The 18,819-nt window shown below is 38.2% G+C and overlaps 1 protein-coding gene across 1 annotated transcript in view; it reads right to left on the bottom strand.

Moving 5' to 3' along the window:
• Nucleotides 1-5,659: 5,659 nt before the first annotated feature.
• The window catches only part of MMP16 (matrix metallopeptidase 16), a 243,953-nt gene continuing 230,793 nt past the window's right edge, over nucleotides 5,660-18,819 (bottom strand). Inside the window, exons 9-10 of the mRNA XM_077810049.1 lie at nucleotides 14,610-14,725; nucleotides 5,660-10,077 (exon numbers count right to left, since the gene is read on the bottom strand). Coding sequence (XP_077666175.1) covers nucleotides 9,743-10,077; nucleotides 14,610-14,725 — 451 coding nt within the window. The 3' untranslated portion in view covers nucleotides 5,660-9,742. The remainder of the gene's footprint in view (nucleotides 10,078-14,609; nucleotides 14,726-18,819) is intronic.

Below are 18,819 nucleotides of genomic sequence, written 5' to 3'. Positions count from 1 at the left end.
AGCCATAATTTACACTTCCAGGGTTTTAAACCCTGTGCATGGTAGCATATGTTACAGAGACCTGTGCATAAATGTGCTATGAATAGGTATGAGTTAGTGGAGATTGGAAACAAGATAGTAACACAATGCTTAGGAAAGGGTCCCACTATTTAATAATGTTGGCTCAATAAATTATGATACAAGGCTGGTGGATATGTGTGAATGAACTGAGGTGTCGGAAATAAAATACCCCAACAACTCAATAGTATAACTGTAGATTACCTACCCTCAAGAAGAAAAATAACATTAGAAGGAGAAAACGTTAAATCACAATGTTTGCAGCTGCCAAGTATTGGTAGCATGATAGAAATGACGGGCGTATGTGCAGAACAATGCTAGCACTGTTGAAATACAGCCTCCTGGACAGCTCAGCCATCACAGCATGAACACGTGTGGACAATGCACATGGGCTGACACCAAGATAATACACTACCGCTGTAACACCATTCACAAAAGATGTACAAAACCAGACATGATAACCTGAGCAAGCAGTTTGTGATGCTTACTGCAGGCTGTGCAAACGTTTTTATCCACAGTTTAGGAAAGAAGCAATGGGCAATGGTTGAGGGAGACTTTAAAAATCATGCCTGAATCCCCGGAAACTTGACTGTCCATGTGAATATATGGATGCAGCAAATCAACCCTGTGGATAAGAAAGATTGAAATACTAAAATTAGATGTGTAAAAGATGTTGATGTTGTCTAACGTCATTTTAGTGAAAGGTGTGCACAAAATGCCTCAAGTATGCATGTGGAATGACTTAAATAATAGTAGCCACCATCACATCAGCAATAGACACAAAAGGGGTGGATTTCCTTGTGACTGATTGCAACTCTGGGTGTCTGTGTCAGAGTGACCAATGAGACATGGACAACATTTTAACACCTGCTCCCAGTCCGCATAGTTCACTTGTTACTGCTTGCTAGTCTAGCTAAAGTGGAGAGCATTAGGCACCAGCCTTTTCAGTAGGAAACTCACAATGAAGAGAAATGATGGATCAGAGGCGTACATCAGCATACATGGAGAAACAAGCAATTCATCCAGTAATTGTAGCCATGCTTCTACCTATCACCGAAACATATCATACGCTGTGGCTGTCATGGAGGCAAAGAAGTGTTTCTTCTCTTCCATCATAACATCTGAGAAGTCTTATCCAGTGGAGCTCTTCACATGGCAGAAAACGCAAGTGAATCTAGGATGCCATCATCTGAAAATAGAGTTGAGTACTTTTCACTGTGACAAATTGGATTGGATTCAGAGTGGTTTTACCATATCTATGAGGAAAGATGAAAGCTATGTTATGTCCAGTAGGTTTTCAGTTGGTTTTACTGATTGAGAGGGCAGGGTTCCAGTGTCACTAAGACAAGCCATCACTAGGCCCTTGCACAAGAAACCTTTGACACTGATTATCTCTCTATCACATTTTCTCTAGCCTATTCTTTTTGGAGTAAGGTTACTGAGACTGGTTGAAGGCAATTCTGGCTGCACCTAGAATCCTAGGTCTCCTCTATTCCAGTGAAACTGCTTTCAGGTGTGGGTATAGAGACTGACCTGTTCTCATTTGTTATTGGTATCTCCTCCTAGAGATGAACAGTGGTCAGGTGCCTATGCATATACTGTTATATCTCTCAGTAACCTTTAATCAGGAGGTTGACTCAACTGTGGTTACTGGCAGTGGTGGAAGGAACTCCTCATGAATAATTTTAATTATTTCTTTTATGAGAGATGTAAGTGGGTGGTGCTGGGTAACTGCATTTGTCCTCACTGTGAGCCAAGGAATGCCTCTGGCAAAGCCAACATATACAAAGAAGGTGAGAGCCCATATATCTTGTGCAATGTGAAGGACCACGGACACAGATATAATCCAATGCGATGGTTTTCATCCTTACACAGTAAAACAGAAATACTGAGTTACATTACGACTCAGATGTGTAAATGGTGAATTGAGAGGAGATAGCCTCATGGCACTAAAACTATGCACTAAAGATGGTAGTAAATGGGTGATAGACACTTAGTTAATAGAAGATGTTTTATCAAATGTATTATATAGAGGAAAAGATGAAGAATGAATGTAAATGATGTATAACTGATTGACACCATTACAGACTTGTTGAGTACTGGATTCCTTTCCTAACTAAACATGCATGCTCAACATGAGGATGATGGTTGCATGGGTATAACTTCATATCTGTCTGATATTTCAGATCACCATGGATATTGACAAGCAATGAACTCTGACAGGACATGGCCATGTAGAGTTATACTAGGGGTATCATCTAGCTTTTGGCACATGGCCATGTCATAATTTGGTAGCAATTGTTTACCTGCATACAGTAGTTAGCTGGCAGGTATGTTGATAAAAACCAGAATCTGTATCATACGTAGCAGTGAATATCAGAGTTTGACAAGATCAGTTAAAACGGCAGATGATCATGGCAACACAGCAGCACTACCAGCTGTTGGCAATGCCTACTGAATGTATCTCGTCGAGAGATTCTTCCTCTGAAAGCATTTATCCATGTATACCTCCAGACAGCTGACAAAAAGGGAATCAAATCTATTGGTGGTGCCAATATGTAATCGAGAAGAGCATCCACTGTTCTTATGCCAGTATCCAAGAAGAGCACATATGCTGGGCATAACCGTTTGCATTCAGATTCACCACATGCATAGATTTGGGATTGTCTAGTTATTAGTCAGGATATGCGGTCCTATAATACTGCTTGCTGGGATATGCCCAAATCTCATGTAATGGTACACACTGGAAAACTCAGAGCACTATCAGCAATCACTTTATATTGTTGACTATTCTACCACAGCTCATACCTGAGCATAGTAATGGCAGTAGTGGATTCATAATTTGTTCATACAGCACAGTAATTAGCTTGACATGCACGTATGTTTTTAGGGTGACTGTCAGTTCATCACATGGATACTAACTCGTGGTTTATGGGAGTATAGGCAAATGTGCCTCATCAGGACAAGAGCTGCATTATGTGAGCACACTGGAATGATAATACAAGCAGAAAATTGTTATTATATGACTTCACACCCCAATGCTTGCAAGTGCTTAACCATTATGGGAATGGTACTAATTTGCAGGGATACATTATGCTTTGCCTGCTGAGTGAAAGATGAAGTGCTTCACCCAAGTCACTGATAAATGTGGGTTTATACTGGTGAGGGTGAATGACCAGTTGTGTATAGAATTGTTATGTGACTATCTGACCTTGGCATCATGTTGAAACAAAAGGGAACCATAACTGACAACTGTATTGTGTAAACCACATGTGAAGAAGGATGTTGATGAACATACCATTTGAGGCATGTCATGGATTCAGCACGATCACTATGTCTGCACTTGTATCACATGATGAAATATGGCAACTGATCACTGTGCACTATTGTAACAGCGAGAGGTGACTAGGTGACTAAGATTGTGAATTCAGGTTTGTCCCTGAATATGGGAAAAAACAGAGACTGGCTGGTGTGCGACCATGCGCCACTGCAGGTGACTGAATGGGGCAGCAATTATGAAGGAGGTGGTATGTGGTTTGATGGGGACATCTGGTTCAATGGGTTTAGGGTCATTGTTGACTAATCAGGGCTTCACAGTGAATATGGATCACTCACCATGATAATAGTTTGTGAATGCTGTCATTCTGCATAGGTTTATGAGTTCATGCTGCCTGACTGCAAGGCTGATGTATATCATCAATAATGGCTACACTGTGTAACACTTATCATGTATGGGTTTTTGCTGTGATGGCAATTCACACTATAGTGCATACATAGAGAACTGTGGATAGCTTTTTCTTTAGGATGTCATCCGTGTTTCTGCAGCTATCACTTGCACAGGTTTCATTATTCTGTAGCATTCCCTTGACTGTCTACACATTACAGCAGTGTACAGTGGTGTCTACAACCACGTCTACACACTGTCTATGTCATATACTATGGGATGAGATATATAGTATACATAACATGTGTGAATGCACACATAAACATTGATGAAATGAAGACAATTGGTGGCTGATATGCTACAGCTTATCTACGTTAGGAAAATAAGAATTTTATATCATGTATCCTTGGTTAGCATAGTGTTAATCAATACTTTGGAACAACATTTACTTGCAATGATCATGTATTAATGTTACTCAAACATCTGGAACCCTATTTATTAGTGAGCTATTCCTTCTACATATTCATCTATAAAATAACATTGTGCCATATGGAATCTACATTGTATGATACTAGATGGCCCCAGGGTCAGCTGTTGCATGGGGTCAGCCATTGCAGTCTATGATGGTGATAAGCTGATTATGACTGTTATATGAGCTCAGTTTCTTTGTGCCAGCTGGTAGGCAAAGCACAAGAGTGGATTAGAGAAATAGGAGCATGATCATGTACTGCCACGGTATTTTGTCATGAGAACTTTGAGGGATACTGTGATGACTTTAATGGGCATACAGAGGTTGTTACTTTTATGTATATATGAGGTACTTTGGCTGTGTTTTTGCCCCTGACATGGCTCCATGTAATCAGCCTCACCTCAAAATAACATAACCACTATTTTGGCCCCACAATCAGCGTGCTATGACCGAATAGTGTTGAGTGTTACAACAGTGAGGTGTCAGTCATGCTTTTATCACTACACTATCTGTGCTCTATCAGTTCTTTAGTACACACAGAGGGACTATTTGCTTTACAGCACAGTTCAACACCCAACTAGACAGGTGGTCATTTGCACCTTCCACTGATGAAGGTGCCATTCTATGTTGACTGTGGTGCTGCAATCATTCATTCAAGGGGCTGGAAGCACAGCAGCCAAAAGGCAGACAGGGCCACAAGCACAGATAAAAGGCAGATACTGAACCCAGCCTTGTCTCCTTCCCCTCTCCTACTGCCTGTATGACTGAGGCGGTTCTGGCTGTGCATAGCTTCCTCCACCTCTAGAGCCACTGCCAAACTAGCAGATGGGTCGAGCCTGACTTTGAATGGGAGATAGGACCCACAACAAAACAAGAATCCTGGAAGCTGTTTCCTTGTGCTTCAGTCTGTTCCTCTTTGCATGGTTCCAACTTGTGCTACTATGTGTGTGGTAGTTTGGGTCCCTACTTGCTTTAATACATAATTAATGGAACATGCTCTGTTTGATCTTCACTATTTGATTATGTGTCTTTTCAAGCCATGCCCCCACCAATAATACAAATGTGAAAAGCTAGAATGAGAGTGTAACGTTCCACTGTTTATAGGCACACCTATTTTTCTGCTCTATGCACTTTTTCCTACCAACAAGCCAGAATTTGATTCCATATATTTAACTAAGTACCAAAAGCTGCATTTAACTAACATCAGGACTGCATCATAAGCCAACAAAAGCCAAGGAATTCCGAGTTAAGTCTTACACTCTATTCTTAACCCACAGTATTATAAAGTCAGGGGTTCTGGGATGGGCGGGTGGCGGAAGGGATCCACACACATACTGCTGTGGGACAAGAGAAGTTTGGTCCTCCATTTTGAAATTTCCTGGCTTTCATCAGTGTTTCACAATCTTAATCTTTTTTTTAACCTACTCCCCAATTCAACTCCCAAAAAAAGAAAAGAAAAAGAAAAATCGTTTACAGGATGTTAAAATATGTGTATTACATTTATTCAGGGGATTTGACAGGGCTCATCTGGAGCCATCTGAGTCTCTCCATTTCAACCTATCGAGTAAATATACAAATACATATTCTGTTAAATTTATTTTCTGATAAAATTTAATTTAAATGTTTTTCTTTCTATAGGAAATAGCTTTTTGTTATTCTTGACTTACACTAAATCTGTATAATCAGCTTGCCAGATTTTAAGAGACTGATGAAATCCATATTTAGTATTGTATATATTCACAGTGTAGATTGTGACAATACTAATATGGGATTATTAAAAACAGTAGGAAAAAAGTTACTGCACATGAGCAGAAACCAAACGTTCAAAACATAGTTCATCTGTTTTATTCTATTCTTTGTTGACACCAACAATTATTAGACTCTACTGAGGAATAACTGTTTATCAAATTTCATTTTCTTAAATCATAAGGTGTTTTTGATTTATATGAGTTCAAAACTAAACCTGGGAAAATACCTCATTTATTTTGAACTCCTATAATTTAAAAGCAACCAAATATACATTTTTGAAATTAGACTGAACATAAACTGCTCCTAGATCTTTCAGCCTGAAGCAAATGTTAATGGCTGTGTTATAACCTATTGAAAATAGAAATGTATAATCATAGAAATGCTGACACAAACTTAACCTGCACGGCATGAACATGCCATACAACACTCTTTTTATTCTTCCTCTCTCTGTATATAATATATGTGTACTTTTACCTAAAAGAAAATAGATTAAGAATCAAGTTATTATGCATTCATGTATCTATGATGTACCATATATCAAGCACTAGATTATCACACTTACCTTCCAGCGTAATTACTGTAAGTTAAATTCTCCAAATACAAACATTTTTTGTTACCTTATCAATGAACAACAGTCAACATGCTGAGCACTTCATTATTCTCAGGGAAATAGTTGCACAAAAAGTCAAAGCTGCCATGAGAGAGACTTTGAAAATGAAGTGAAATAGTTAAGTGAGTAAGAAAACTGATGAGATGCTGTTCTGTTTTAAGGATAATATCAAATTGTCTGGTTCTCTTGTTGCAGAGGAAAATCAACTGCAGGTTAAATAATTTTGTCAGTGGTTTCCACCAACTATCCAAGGGACAAAATCAGAACAAAAACATGAGTCCTTTTGTTCTATCTGTTGCAGAACATAATTTATAGTTGTTTATGGACAACAAAAGTCACCCCGTGGATTAAAAAAAAAATGACATGCAGGCATAGTATTTTGAATTCCCTAAATGAGCTGATGTGTAGTAAATATTATCCTATGCTCTGTAGTTGTGAATTCACTCTTTACATTTTCAGCAACAGCTGAAATGAATCTACTGAAGAAATGCTATGGGCTGATACTGGTGCACTTCTACCATACAGTACCTCTACAAAACATCTCCAAAATGCCATCTGCATTGCATATTTGCTGTAAAACTATACCTTTTTTTCTAACTGTTCCTTTTTGTTAGCCATACGTATATATATTTCTGTTTGTGTTCTAAGAAATAACAGTTTGCGATGCTTTATAGCATGCCACACGTGATCATAAAATAAGTCTTCAAATCAAAATCAAATCATGTAATTGAACATAAAAGCATACTAATTTTTCATGCTAGGCTCAATACAAATATAAATTCAAGGCAGTCAAGCTATCCATTACCAAAATAATCATAATAATCACCATAATATATTTATATGTATATATATACCTACACTCTCTAAAAAATGATCCAGTAATGTATATTAGGAAATCAGTAAGAAATCTGTTGAATCTAGTATAAAAATCTTGTTTTATGTAAAAGCCAGTGCTGGCTGTTTCAAGTATTTAAGTACTTTTCTCGTAACTTTGTCACTAATAACTAGTTATTTGTAGAAATTACTAATTTTATATTGAAAATTGTATTCAAGTTAAATAAAAATTCACTTCTACTGTAGTTCATTTTTAGAGTGTGCACGTATACATAGCAAAACGCCCATCTACAGATCTACCTTAAAATTTTTTGTTGCTGTCACTTCTTTCCTAAGAAAACACTTCAATGCTTTTCTGTAATCTTGGATAATGAATATCAGGCCATTTAAAAACAAAAACTAATCCAAACTGATTAGCAACACCAGATTATCTTCAGTTTGTGCCAGTTTGCAAGTTAAAGGTCAAAGAGCGAAGACATAGGACAGTGCAATTTAAGGAAATTCAGACAGTGAAGCTTTTCACAGAAGACAATGTTTAACTTGGTAATGACAGTCAACAGATCAATAATCGAATTCAAGGCAAGCTGTTCATTATTTCAAAAGCGACTCCCCTCAAATCCTGGCTTTCATACAAAGCCAGGTGTCTTGACTCATGGGGTGCATTCATTCTGACCATCTCTAATAAGTTCACAGCCCAATGACTGTAAAGCCTATCACTGCAAGAAGCAGCTCCTAAAATCAATAAAGAGGTCTGTCAGTTACTGACTTTTCTCTAGGAAAAAAATATTGATACAAACCTGCTCTGCAGGTCACATGAAGATGACAATACTGCTGTTAGCACAAATTACCCACAATGACAAAATGCTTTGGTGGTCCCTTGGCTCTGTCAGTGATTTAATGTACAGCTAAATGCCAGAGATCTGACTAACCCTTTGAGAACTATGTTAAACATGCAATAGGTAATTCACCCGATATTCATGCAACATCAGAGTCATCATTTTAACTTTCCTTTCAAACTGTAACACTATCTTCATGTATTCATGTACCAAGGCAAATTGAATTATCATGCAACATAGTTTAAAACAGAAATTCAATATGTCTAAGATAAAAGGCTAAGCAGTAAAACTATAGCCAGTTCAAAAAATCCTATGTGAGTGCTACAAGTTATTAAAATAAGTATTTATTGAACCAGAAAGTAGCTGGCAAATATATTTTTGTTTCTGTTCATTTGTTATAAATGCTTTTTATCAATAATGCAAGTAATTAAAAGCCCTTACTTACACTTACAGGATATCTGTTTTAAAAACCTGAATTTCATTAACCTGTATTTCCACATACCGCTTCTGCAGTTCTATACTTCCATGGCAACCAAGATTAGCATCCTTCAGACTCTAAAAGCTAATCCTATAGTTCTCAAAGGGTTACACCAATGTAATGCTAGTGTCAATTTTCTCTATAACATGACTGTCACTTTAGTTCATTGCAATCCACTTCAGAAACATGCTTTTTTCGCTATGCTTTGGAATGAGTGTTCCTGACAGACCTATGAAAGGCCTGGGGCGGTTGGCCTGGTACAGCTTGGGAAAAAAATTGATGCAGGAAAATCAACAAAAGAAAGAAACAATAAAAAGGTTCCGTTTGAAATATAGTAATCAATATAAATGTGTTAAAACATTGAGGACGTAGCTCAGAACAGCTGTATAAAACACAAAATGAATGTATCATTAAGGCTGTTACTATATTGCAGATATTTTGGCCCCTTGTTTGTTGGAAAATGGCTGTCCGAACAGTCTGAAGTCCTGCATGTCATCCTGGTCTCCCACTTGACAAAGATCGTGTGTAGGAGTATACAACTATATCCATTGCAGACAGAAAGCAATCCTCTTTGGAGACAAAGCTGTTTGGGTCTTCACACTTTCCTGAAAGTTCAATGTGGGTTGTTGTGTTGTTTTTAATTAAAAACAAAACAAAACAAAACGTTTACTTTCAGCAAAATTATTTTCAAAGGGGAACAGGCTTTAGGGGAAAAACAGTAGAAACATTGGGTTTTTCTTTTCTTTTTTCCTCTTCGTTCGTTAATCCTGATAGTTTATTGGGTATTGAGCGTGCAGAGGAAAGGCCTGGAACCGAATGACAAAGAAAGACAAAGGACTGAAGAAACGGCAGATACTGTCTATCATGGAAGCTTCCCAGTAGAGTGAATCCCCACTCATGTGCAGGACAGGCAACCCCCTGGGTTTTATAGATCAGCTCTGATTCAGGCTGACAGATTCCTGCTCCTAGCTAGGAAACCACACAACAGCTCTTATGTTGAATCTCAAGTTACCACAAACTCCTGGGAGACAAAAAACCCCCTACATCACACCCACTCTTGCATAGAGCGTTTGCAGTACAGTATGTGACGGGGTGTTCCTTTCCTCTTGAACTGGAACACAGTGTAAACCAAGACAAGGAGGCACAAGGCCAGGATGCAGGGAATGACAATGGCTATGGCTTTCACAGTGCTGGCTGTGTTGTCCAGTTTGATGACAATGTCCACGTCATCTTGAGGGCTGTGTCGGTCTTTGTCCCGGTCTGTTGGTCCATCACAACCCATAAAATCCTTGAGGATGGATCTGGGATATCCAGGTTCCACCCTGAGCATCTGGTTATTGAATTTCCAATACTCCTTTCCTTTGTAGAAATATGTGAAGCCTGGGAAACAAAAGTGCAGTTATTCATGGTCATGTCGACAATCTGCTTATAAAGACTGAAGTTAAACAGCCTCCAATATTCACCAAATGACACTGAGCTATTTTCTGAGCAGAGGAATCTATAAAGTTAAAGTAATATAGGTTATTCAGGTGCAGACCAGGGTAGGAAACTTTCAGATCTTCTTGGCACTAAGTATATGGCTCCTAAGAAAGCTCTTGTCCAAACTAGCCTCCAAGGCAGAACTTCACTTCCTTCTTGTCTTTAAAAAAACCTTAAACCTCGAGTTTCCCATATGAATAAACTCGGATCTAGTCTTAGTCTAATAATGTGACTGTGAAGAAATGCTAGAGAAAAAGAATTGAGGAATTTAGGGGCCGAACGAGTCATCCGTTAATTGAACATTTGACCACAATTAGAATTATACCACAGTGCCAGGGCTGAGTCCCAACAGTTCAAGGAGTCAGAGTCCCTCTCAGGATGGGAGATCAGTTTAAATGAATTCCAACTCTGTGCTAGACCAGGCTGAAATGAGAACTGATTCTCTTCAATGCCATTTTACCTTGCTGCTGTTCTTCAGATGGAGGAAACACTATATGAACGAACAGCAGCCTTACCAAGAGAGAACAGGTGTACCCAGCCTCACATTTTCTGCAGGGAACTGGTATTTGATCATTCAGATGCAATCCAATATAAATTATGAAATATGCCTACATGAAGAAATCCTAGTATCCTGCCAAAAACCTAAATTATGTTGCTATCTCAGCTGAAAAATGGCATTGATCTGGCATGAAACAAACCACAATGGGTGCACTTCCTCCTATTGTTTATAACCTGAATGCATACAGTTGGAGGTTTCCTGAGCTTTACTTGATAAGCCTCATGTTCTTTCCTACAGTGCTAAAGGCCACTACAAGCACTAAGACAGATTGGGTATCACCTGTCATACTAATAATGGCATACTAATAATGCTTGCTGGAAAGATTAGTGGACCAGATATTAGAGAGAATATTAATAATCTCTTACTCAAACAAAGGTCAGGCACTTTCATTTGTGCAGAAGAAGACATTTTAGTCTAGTTCTTTTCCAATTCAGAACTACACACAAAAGCCTTTGTCCCTCCCACCTGCACATTTATCAATGTGAGGAATTAAAAAAAAACTTTTTGCAGTCACTATTTATTTAATTCTAATTATTCTGCAGACAGTTGAGTAGTATTATTTGACATTGCACATGGTTCCCTTCAGTTTTATTGTCTAAGACTATGTGCGTATCTGTATCTCCATATCTATAGCTCTAGCTAGAAAGGTACACGATTGGCTGAAAAAAAGAAAAATAGTGAGCTATATCAAAACAACTGTTAGGACATTTGGTCATGAAATGCCTTCCACTCATTGGATCAAAGCATAAAACATCACTATTGTTAATTCTGTGCCATCAAATTTGAGTTGCAAACGGTGAGATTTTCAATAGATTAAAAAGATCTGAAAGGAATCTGTAGTTTAAGCTTTGAAGCAAACAAATGTGTTCATCAGCGAATGGAAAATTACAGATGTCTAAACCATAGTTTACAACAGGGATCTACACTTATGTCTTCCATAAAATAATGTGTTTTTTGAAAAGCACTGCACGTGTTGACTCTTAATAAGACTCCACCTTTGGCAATGGTAAACAATATGGTTATTAACAAACTTTATAGACTTGCATGATCAAATGAGAGGGGATAAAACCACAGGGATTCAGGAATTGCCATGCTGTGTCACACCCTAGGTGCATCCAATCTAGCACCCTGTCTCTGGCAGTGCCCAGAACCAGATGGTTCAGAAGAAAGAGTAAGAACCCTGCAGTATGCACCTATCGACAGTCTGCCCCTGCCCCCACCCCCCCGACCTGACTTTCGGTCTCATCCTGATCTCTAATCGAGAATGGCTCAAGCCCTGATGCCTGAGGGGCTTAATATCCGTTCCAGAAAATTGTGGTGACAAGTTTATACTACCTACCAGTCTGCAAAGACAGACAAAGCTATAGGCCTTGGCAAAGTTATTACTCAAGAAGGCTAAAGAACTTAAACAGAAAAATAAAGATGTACCACTCAGAAAACTAACTGGCTGCAGTCCTCATGGCCCCGGCATTAATTGCTTGAACGTATCCAGCCCCCACTCTTTGCCATCCTTCTGAATCTCTCTTCTCTCCAGCTACTGCCTGGCTCCTCACCCATGCAGCAGGGATCTCTGGGGGCAGAGGTGCTGTGTTGCACAGGAGGCAGAAGGAGCAGCAACTGTATGTACTCCGTGGGGTTGAGCAGTTCTTGTGAATGCAGGCCACGTGGGAACAGAGAAGGAAAGTTTGCTGCTTGCCGTGTCTGCTCCTGCCTGATAAGGGTTCCTGCTGCTGCACTAGAAGACAAGACCACAGTGCAGAAGCAGCAGGGAAAGCTTCACAAGCATCACACATGGCTTACTGAGCTTCTAGATCATCAAATGAGTCAGAAAGCATTCAAAGTGCTGAGCTGGCAACAGCAGAGGATCTGGGATTGCCAGCTTTTACACACCCCATCTTGGTGTGATTCTACTCAATTTATTGTTGTTGTTTTGTATAGTTTTTTGGAGGAGTGGATTTAGCGCCACTCATCTGCCATCTCTAGCAAACCCAACTCCGTTTTTAATAGAAACTAAAAGAATGAGGATAAAAAAAGATACATTCTTTCAGGTGATATGGGTTAAGTGGCAGAAATTCTTCCTAAGTTTTCTCCCTAAAGCAATCTGGTAAAATTTCATGTCAAATCTTTATCTAAGCAGTGGAAGGAAAATGGTTTGGGGCAAAATGTAATCAGAATTCTTTTAAACTAAGCTGTGGTTTTTCTCTTTTGTATCTTTTCTAGTTTCATTATCTCCATGTGCAATCGCCAATGTAATCATGCTCTTTAAAGAAATATCTGTTATCCTGTCTTCAGGGACTTTCCTCCGGGTCTCCTCTAAGGCTCTCCAAGAATCCTGAGCATCTCTTATTTTCCCTCTTTTTCCCTACCCCTCCCTGAAGAACTGATGCCATGTTTCACTGCTCTTCTGGCAGTTGCATGCCAGGGGAAAGTTCATCAGTGCGACTCTTGAGATGGGCAGAGGGTTTGACGCAGGGTGACTCAAAGAACTCCCACTGCTCCAGGGATAAGCGCTTTGTCTCTGCAGCACTTTCATACCGTATCTGTCTGTGTGTGAGGGGAAGACAACTTTCATTGCTAATAGGAGATACATGTATAATCCACGGAGCACAACACTGACACTTTACATGTGATGGTGAGTCTACTCTATCCAGAAAAAAATATGATTATAGTTCCATGAAATAAGCAAATATTAAGAAGCAAGTCTAAATGATCATTTGTTTAAGGGAGCAAAGACTAAACCCATTATGTATATATGTATACACACAGAGAGTGAGCTATTGAGTGTGATATATGCAGAATGTCATCCTGCCTGACCTACTTTCCTGTTTAAAACAAAAAAAATCTAGCCAAATGCCAGAATCAGGAGAGAGTTTCTGTTGATGGATGAAACAGAGACAAAGCAAGGAAGTGATTTAGCATATTTCCCCAGCAAATTAGTTCATCTAGTTATAGGAAGAAATGAAGACTCTGAAATGAACTACACCAGGAAAGCAAGCTTTATATTTATCTACTAAAGGGAAATGAAAATAAGATAGCAAGAAATATGTGCACTGTCTGAAAAAACAAACAAACAAAAAACCGCAACCTTCCATCACTAATAAATTAATCCCACATGTAGTAACACTTGAATATTTGCAGCAATGAAAAGTTACCGCAAGCACATATTTTTGTTTACATCAAGGACACATCTAACTTCATGCAGCTGAGGGCTGTGCTGGCAAATTGCCGTTAGCCTGAGGGCAGCACTTAATTTGCATAAAATGGAGCAGATTTCAGCTGCTCTCGTTCATATGGAGGTGCGGCCAGTTAGAAACTATGGGTTGCAGGATGAGATACTCCATCTTGGTGCAGGTACTACCATGGCATGCTGAATTTCAAAGTCTCTGTGAGCTGTAGCTCTGCAGTATACATTTACGCCATCCTTGATTTACAGATTCTTCAGGATACTTCTATTCACATACCAAAAGAGCCTGGTTCTGGACTACAGTACAGCAAAGTGAATGTAAAAGCTTTTATCCTATATGAACCATTAACATCATGGAGATTCAAACAGATGCATGTGGATAGGAGACTTATTTTATGAAGTACTAAAATCCTGCAAAACCAAAACGAATACCCCAAACCCAAATGAAAGCTTATTCCATAAAAATTAAGAATCTTTTCTCTCCCTCATTGTGATTTAAAATAGACTAATCAAACAATTATATGCAACGATTTAAGAAGAGATGAGTTCCACAGCATGAAACATCCCCTGTTTGCAAAATAATGAGAGGTCAGCCAGCCCACCAACCTGATTAGCCAATCATTTCTAGACATCTCTACATCATGATAACAGATGTTCGGAAATGACTAAGCTCGGAAAGTGCTTGCATACCATTTTCTTTGTGGACAAAGGCTCCCTGAGGAGATTCTGGGATACCTTTCCAGATCGTGATTGGTTTGGGATAACCAGGGTCCATAGACCTCATTTCTTCACTGTATCTCCAGTACCTACATAAAAAAATACAATAAAAATAGATAACCAAATATGCATTTATAAAGATAGCTGAGATGCTAATTGCATGCTGTTTTCTTTCTAACAAAGTGCTGCGTTTAACAACTGAAACTGGGGCAACCGGAGCTCTCCTGTTTAGCAATACTACCCGGGAACAAAGAAATGTAATCCTGCTTGCTGATTGGACAGCTGTTTCAAGCATGTACACCGAAGATAAAAGACTTCTCCAGCTTGACAACTAAATCAACATGCACCTTATTTATGATCAGAGCAATTCTGGTGCCTAGGGCCTCTTCACAGCACCACAAAGAGATATAATATATGCAAAAAACTACATTATGTTTCAACTGATTCTTAATCATACAAAAGCCAGTGAATTCAGAGTTAAAGCTCCCACAGCAAGCTTAACTCTACTCTTTAGTGTATTCACTACAATAGTCTTTCATTAAATCTATGATCATATAATATGTATAAAATAATAGAAAATGCTATGTACTTTGTGTGTCTCTTTGGTCGGAAGGAAAAAAGTTCAATGTAGAAATCAGAAGCACACAAGTTCAAGGCAATCTGAACTTGTGAGAAATACGAATAAATAATTGATCTTATTTACACTGACAGAGCAGTGTTAATATTCAGCGTATGTTTGGAGGCAGCAATACAAAATAATGTATGTGTGCATCTTTGGTTATAAAAATATGTGGTTTCATGGTAATACTGTATCATATCATAACAACAATGGCATCTTATTTTATGTAGACCTCCCTCTGTTTAAAGATCTAAGCTTGTTAGGATGTATTAAAGCTTGCTGTAGGATCCCCAGGTCTGAACTCCTCTTCCCTACTCTTGAATAGTTGCTGTTTATGAAAAAGATCAAATATCCCCTCCTGAACATTTGGAACATGGCACTTTTGTGCATGCTATGATCATTAAGAAAAGTTCAGTGATTTACTGCACATGCTCAGTACACTATAGCATTTGTAAGTGATCATAACTTGTTATTTCTAAATCAAATTATCTTATGCAAAGTTCCTACAGTTTAACAGAGAATCATCCTATATATATATAAATATAGTTTAATGTATTATATTCCAACTATATAATTCTATAGACTGACTAAATAAAAACATTAAAAAGGATTCTCTTTTAAATTCCATGAGTTTTTGAATAATTTAAATATTACATTCTTTCCATACATTTTTCATATCTTCCAGAAAGGCATCCAGTCTTGATTCAAAGACATCAAGAAATAGAGAACCCTCCACTTTCCTTAGCAGTTTGTTCCCATGATTAATACCCTCGCTGGTAAAATATATACGTAATTTCTTATTTGAATTTGTTTGGCTTCAGCTTCCAGCCATTGGTTCTTGTAAAGCCTTTCTCTGCTAAATTAAAGAGCCCTTTAGAGCCTGGTGTTTTCTCCCTGTGAAGGTATTTATATACTCTCATCAAGTCACCTTTTAATCTTCTTTTTGATAACTAAACAGGCTGAGCTCTTTCGAACTCTCAATGTAAGGCTTTTTTTCACTTGGCAGTGAAATTAAAAGGTGACAAATTTAAAACTGATAAAAGAAAATAACTGGCGTTCATAAAAATAAATTTTCTGACTGTGTCATAAAACATTTTTAAAAGCCTGATTCCTTAATCTAGTTACATATTCACCAGTAATCAGACTCCAACAAGTCCCATTAGCAACATCATTCTGTCCCCTCATATTAACAGAGCTTTTGGATATCCTTCAGAGCACTATAATAAATAGGGGAAACAACATATAGAAATAATCAACACACATCTAAAATATTAAGTGCATCAAACCTTTTTTCCTTCACCATTTTAATGGTGCATTCCTTAGTTTTCCATTTTCTCTTCCCCATTTTTTTTGACCAATCTGCTTTTCTCTTCCTTGGCTTGCTGTGTCTCTGAGTTTAACATTGCAATTTCCTTTTTGTATTCTCTCCCTCCTCCCTTCTATCATCACTGGCTGTCTGACCTTTTCACTTTATTCTATGTTCATTTTTTCTTGACCCTCTTTTTTCCCCTCTTGCTTATCTTTCCTTGTTCTTCCCTGAATTCTTTGTTGTCCTCTCTGCTTTTCTTCCTCCTCCCTCACTACATAATTCTCTCACTGCTTCTGTTCTTTAGTATTCCCCCTCCTTGGGTTCCTTGTCCTTCCTGCCAGGATGTCTGAGATAGGTGGTCGGTCCTCTTGAGCTTTCAAAAATAGGCGCTCTGGTTGAAATAGGTTTAAAAAATAGGTTCCGCTGGAGCACCTAGCTGGTGTAGGCCTGGCAGCCCTGTGATTGCTGACTTTTCTACATTGCTAGGAACTCTCATTGTGTATGGGTTGATTGTAGTTATCTCTTAAGGTCTGTATTGGAGCAGGGAATCTATCTACAGTGTGAGGAATAGTTCAGTCCAGGTCTTCCTCAATACTCAGTGGCTCTCTAAAATTTTAATATTTTGATTTTTTTCACCAACAGGAATTAAAAATAAGTTTTTTTCTTTTACAAAATCAGAACCTCTGAACGAAAACCCAGACTTCCCAAATTCCAGTAGGCAGACTCCCTCCGCCAGTGCCAATTACAGGTGCCTTGATAACACAGGACAGGCTGGGGCTCCTCAGTGAATGGTGGATTAGCAATTATGGGGGTGCACTTAATGGAATTCGAAAAGGGAAAAGACACGCACAAGGTAAAATAAAACTGCACATTTGCTAACGTACTTTATATAATGCTGGTTATTTAGGCATTCAGCCATTTCGAGTAATGTTAAGATTTTTAAAAGAAAAAACAGTTAAACTTTACAATGCAGAAAAACAATACACCTGAGTTACTGTACACCTGAGTTACTGTAAACAGGGTCATGGGTCAAAAGGTGCGAGCCTGTCATCACCTGAACAGACACTGTTGCATTCCAATACAAAAGAAATAGATCATTGAGCTGTAAGCTTTTTCTCCTCCTAGCTCTCTTATTCAATTATTCAGGAGCACTATCTCCCTTATCTCCCTGGCTCACTTAAGAATACATGTTTATGGCAATCCCTGTCTCCCCACACATAGGTTAATTTGGACATGTCTTATTCTATAGATGTTTTTTTTAGTACATATGTTCTATTAACAATTGGGTTTAAAATAATCTTCAAGTTGTCAAAAATTTGATAGCTGATGTTTAAGACCTCATAAGCTACCATCCTTCATACCTTTTATTTATATCACCGTCTTGGGACTTTTAAAACTATGTCTAGATTCTCTTATGCAGCACATACACCACATATTACTGTCAGGACAAAAACCTAGAGCTCCTTGTAATACATAACTTGGAGAAACACACCTTCCTATTTTGACATTGGTATAACCTCTTGCCCGTTTTTTCATTCCTACATCATACTACAAAAGAAGCAATATTGTGTTGTACCTAGTTCAGAAAAAAAACTATAACAGGCTTATATATATAATTAAAACCAGCAGGAGAATTCAACCCTAACATTACATTAAGAAAAAATTGTGATATAAACAATACATACTGAAAAGCTTAGTGGGATATGGGTTTATTCCCACTGGTGGTCAATATCCTATAATAGCTCAATTATCTCTGCAAGGCTCATGTTCTTTGATTTTCTCCTTACATACTGTACTGCATTTTCTTTCCTGCTGAGCCTCATTATGCTTGTTATGGCTCTAAGTAGCAACTTCTCCATCAATAGAAGTTTTCTTTGATAGTTCTCTGGTTTGTGTTACTGCTAACAGGATTTTTAGGAAGGTCTTGACTTGAACTAGCTGTCTATGCATGAAAATCTATTATGTAATGTCTCTTTTGAGTAAAGCCGAAAGAAAGTATAGCTCACATAAGACTCTTAATGTACATGTTTTCCCAGAAACATGCAGGTAGAAAACTATTAACTGATAATAAGCTTAAATAAAAAATCTTCTCAGTCACAGGATGCAAATTGTGGAACTGGTTTTGTTCACAGTGGAGGCTGATTGTTTGGAATACGTTTGAAAGAAAACATATGTTTCAAACACCAGAAATTTGGTTCAGTTGCCTGCATCCTTTCCCATGAATGCTCCAGAAATATGAAGATTATCTATATATT

The sequence above is a fragment of the Eretmochelys imbricata genome, chromosome 2, assembly GCF_965152235.1.
Source record: "Eretmochelys imbricata isolate rEreImb1 chromosome 2, rEreImb1.hap1, whole genome shotgun sequence".
Classification (NCBI taxonomy): Eukaryota; Metazoa; Chordata; order Testudines; family Cheloniidae; genus Eretmochelys; species Eretmochelys imbricata.
This window is presented reverse-complemented; position numbering and strand designations above follow the sequence as displayed.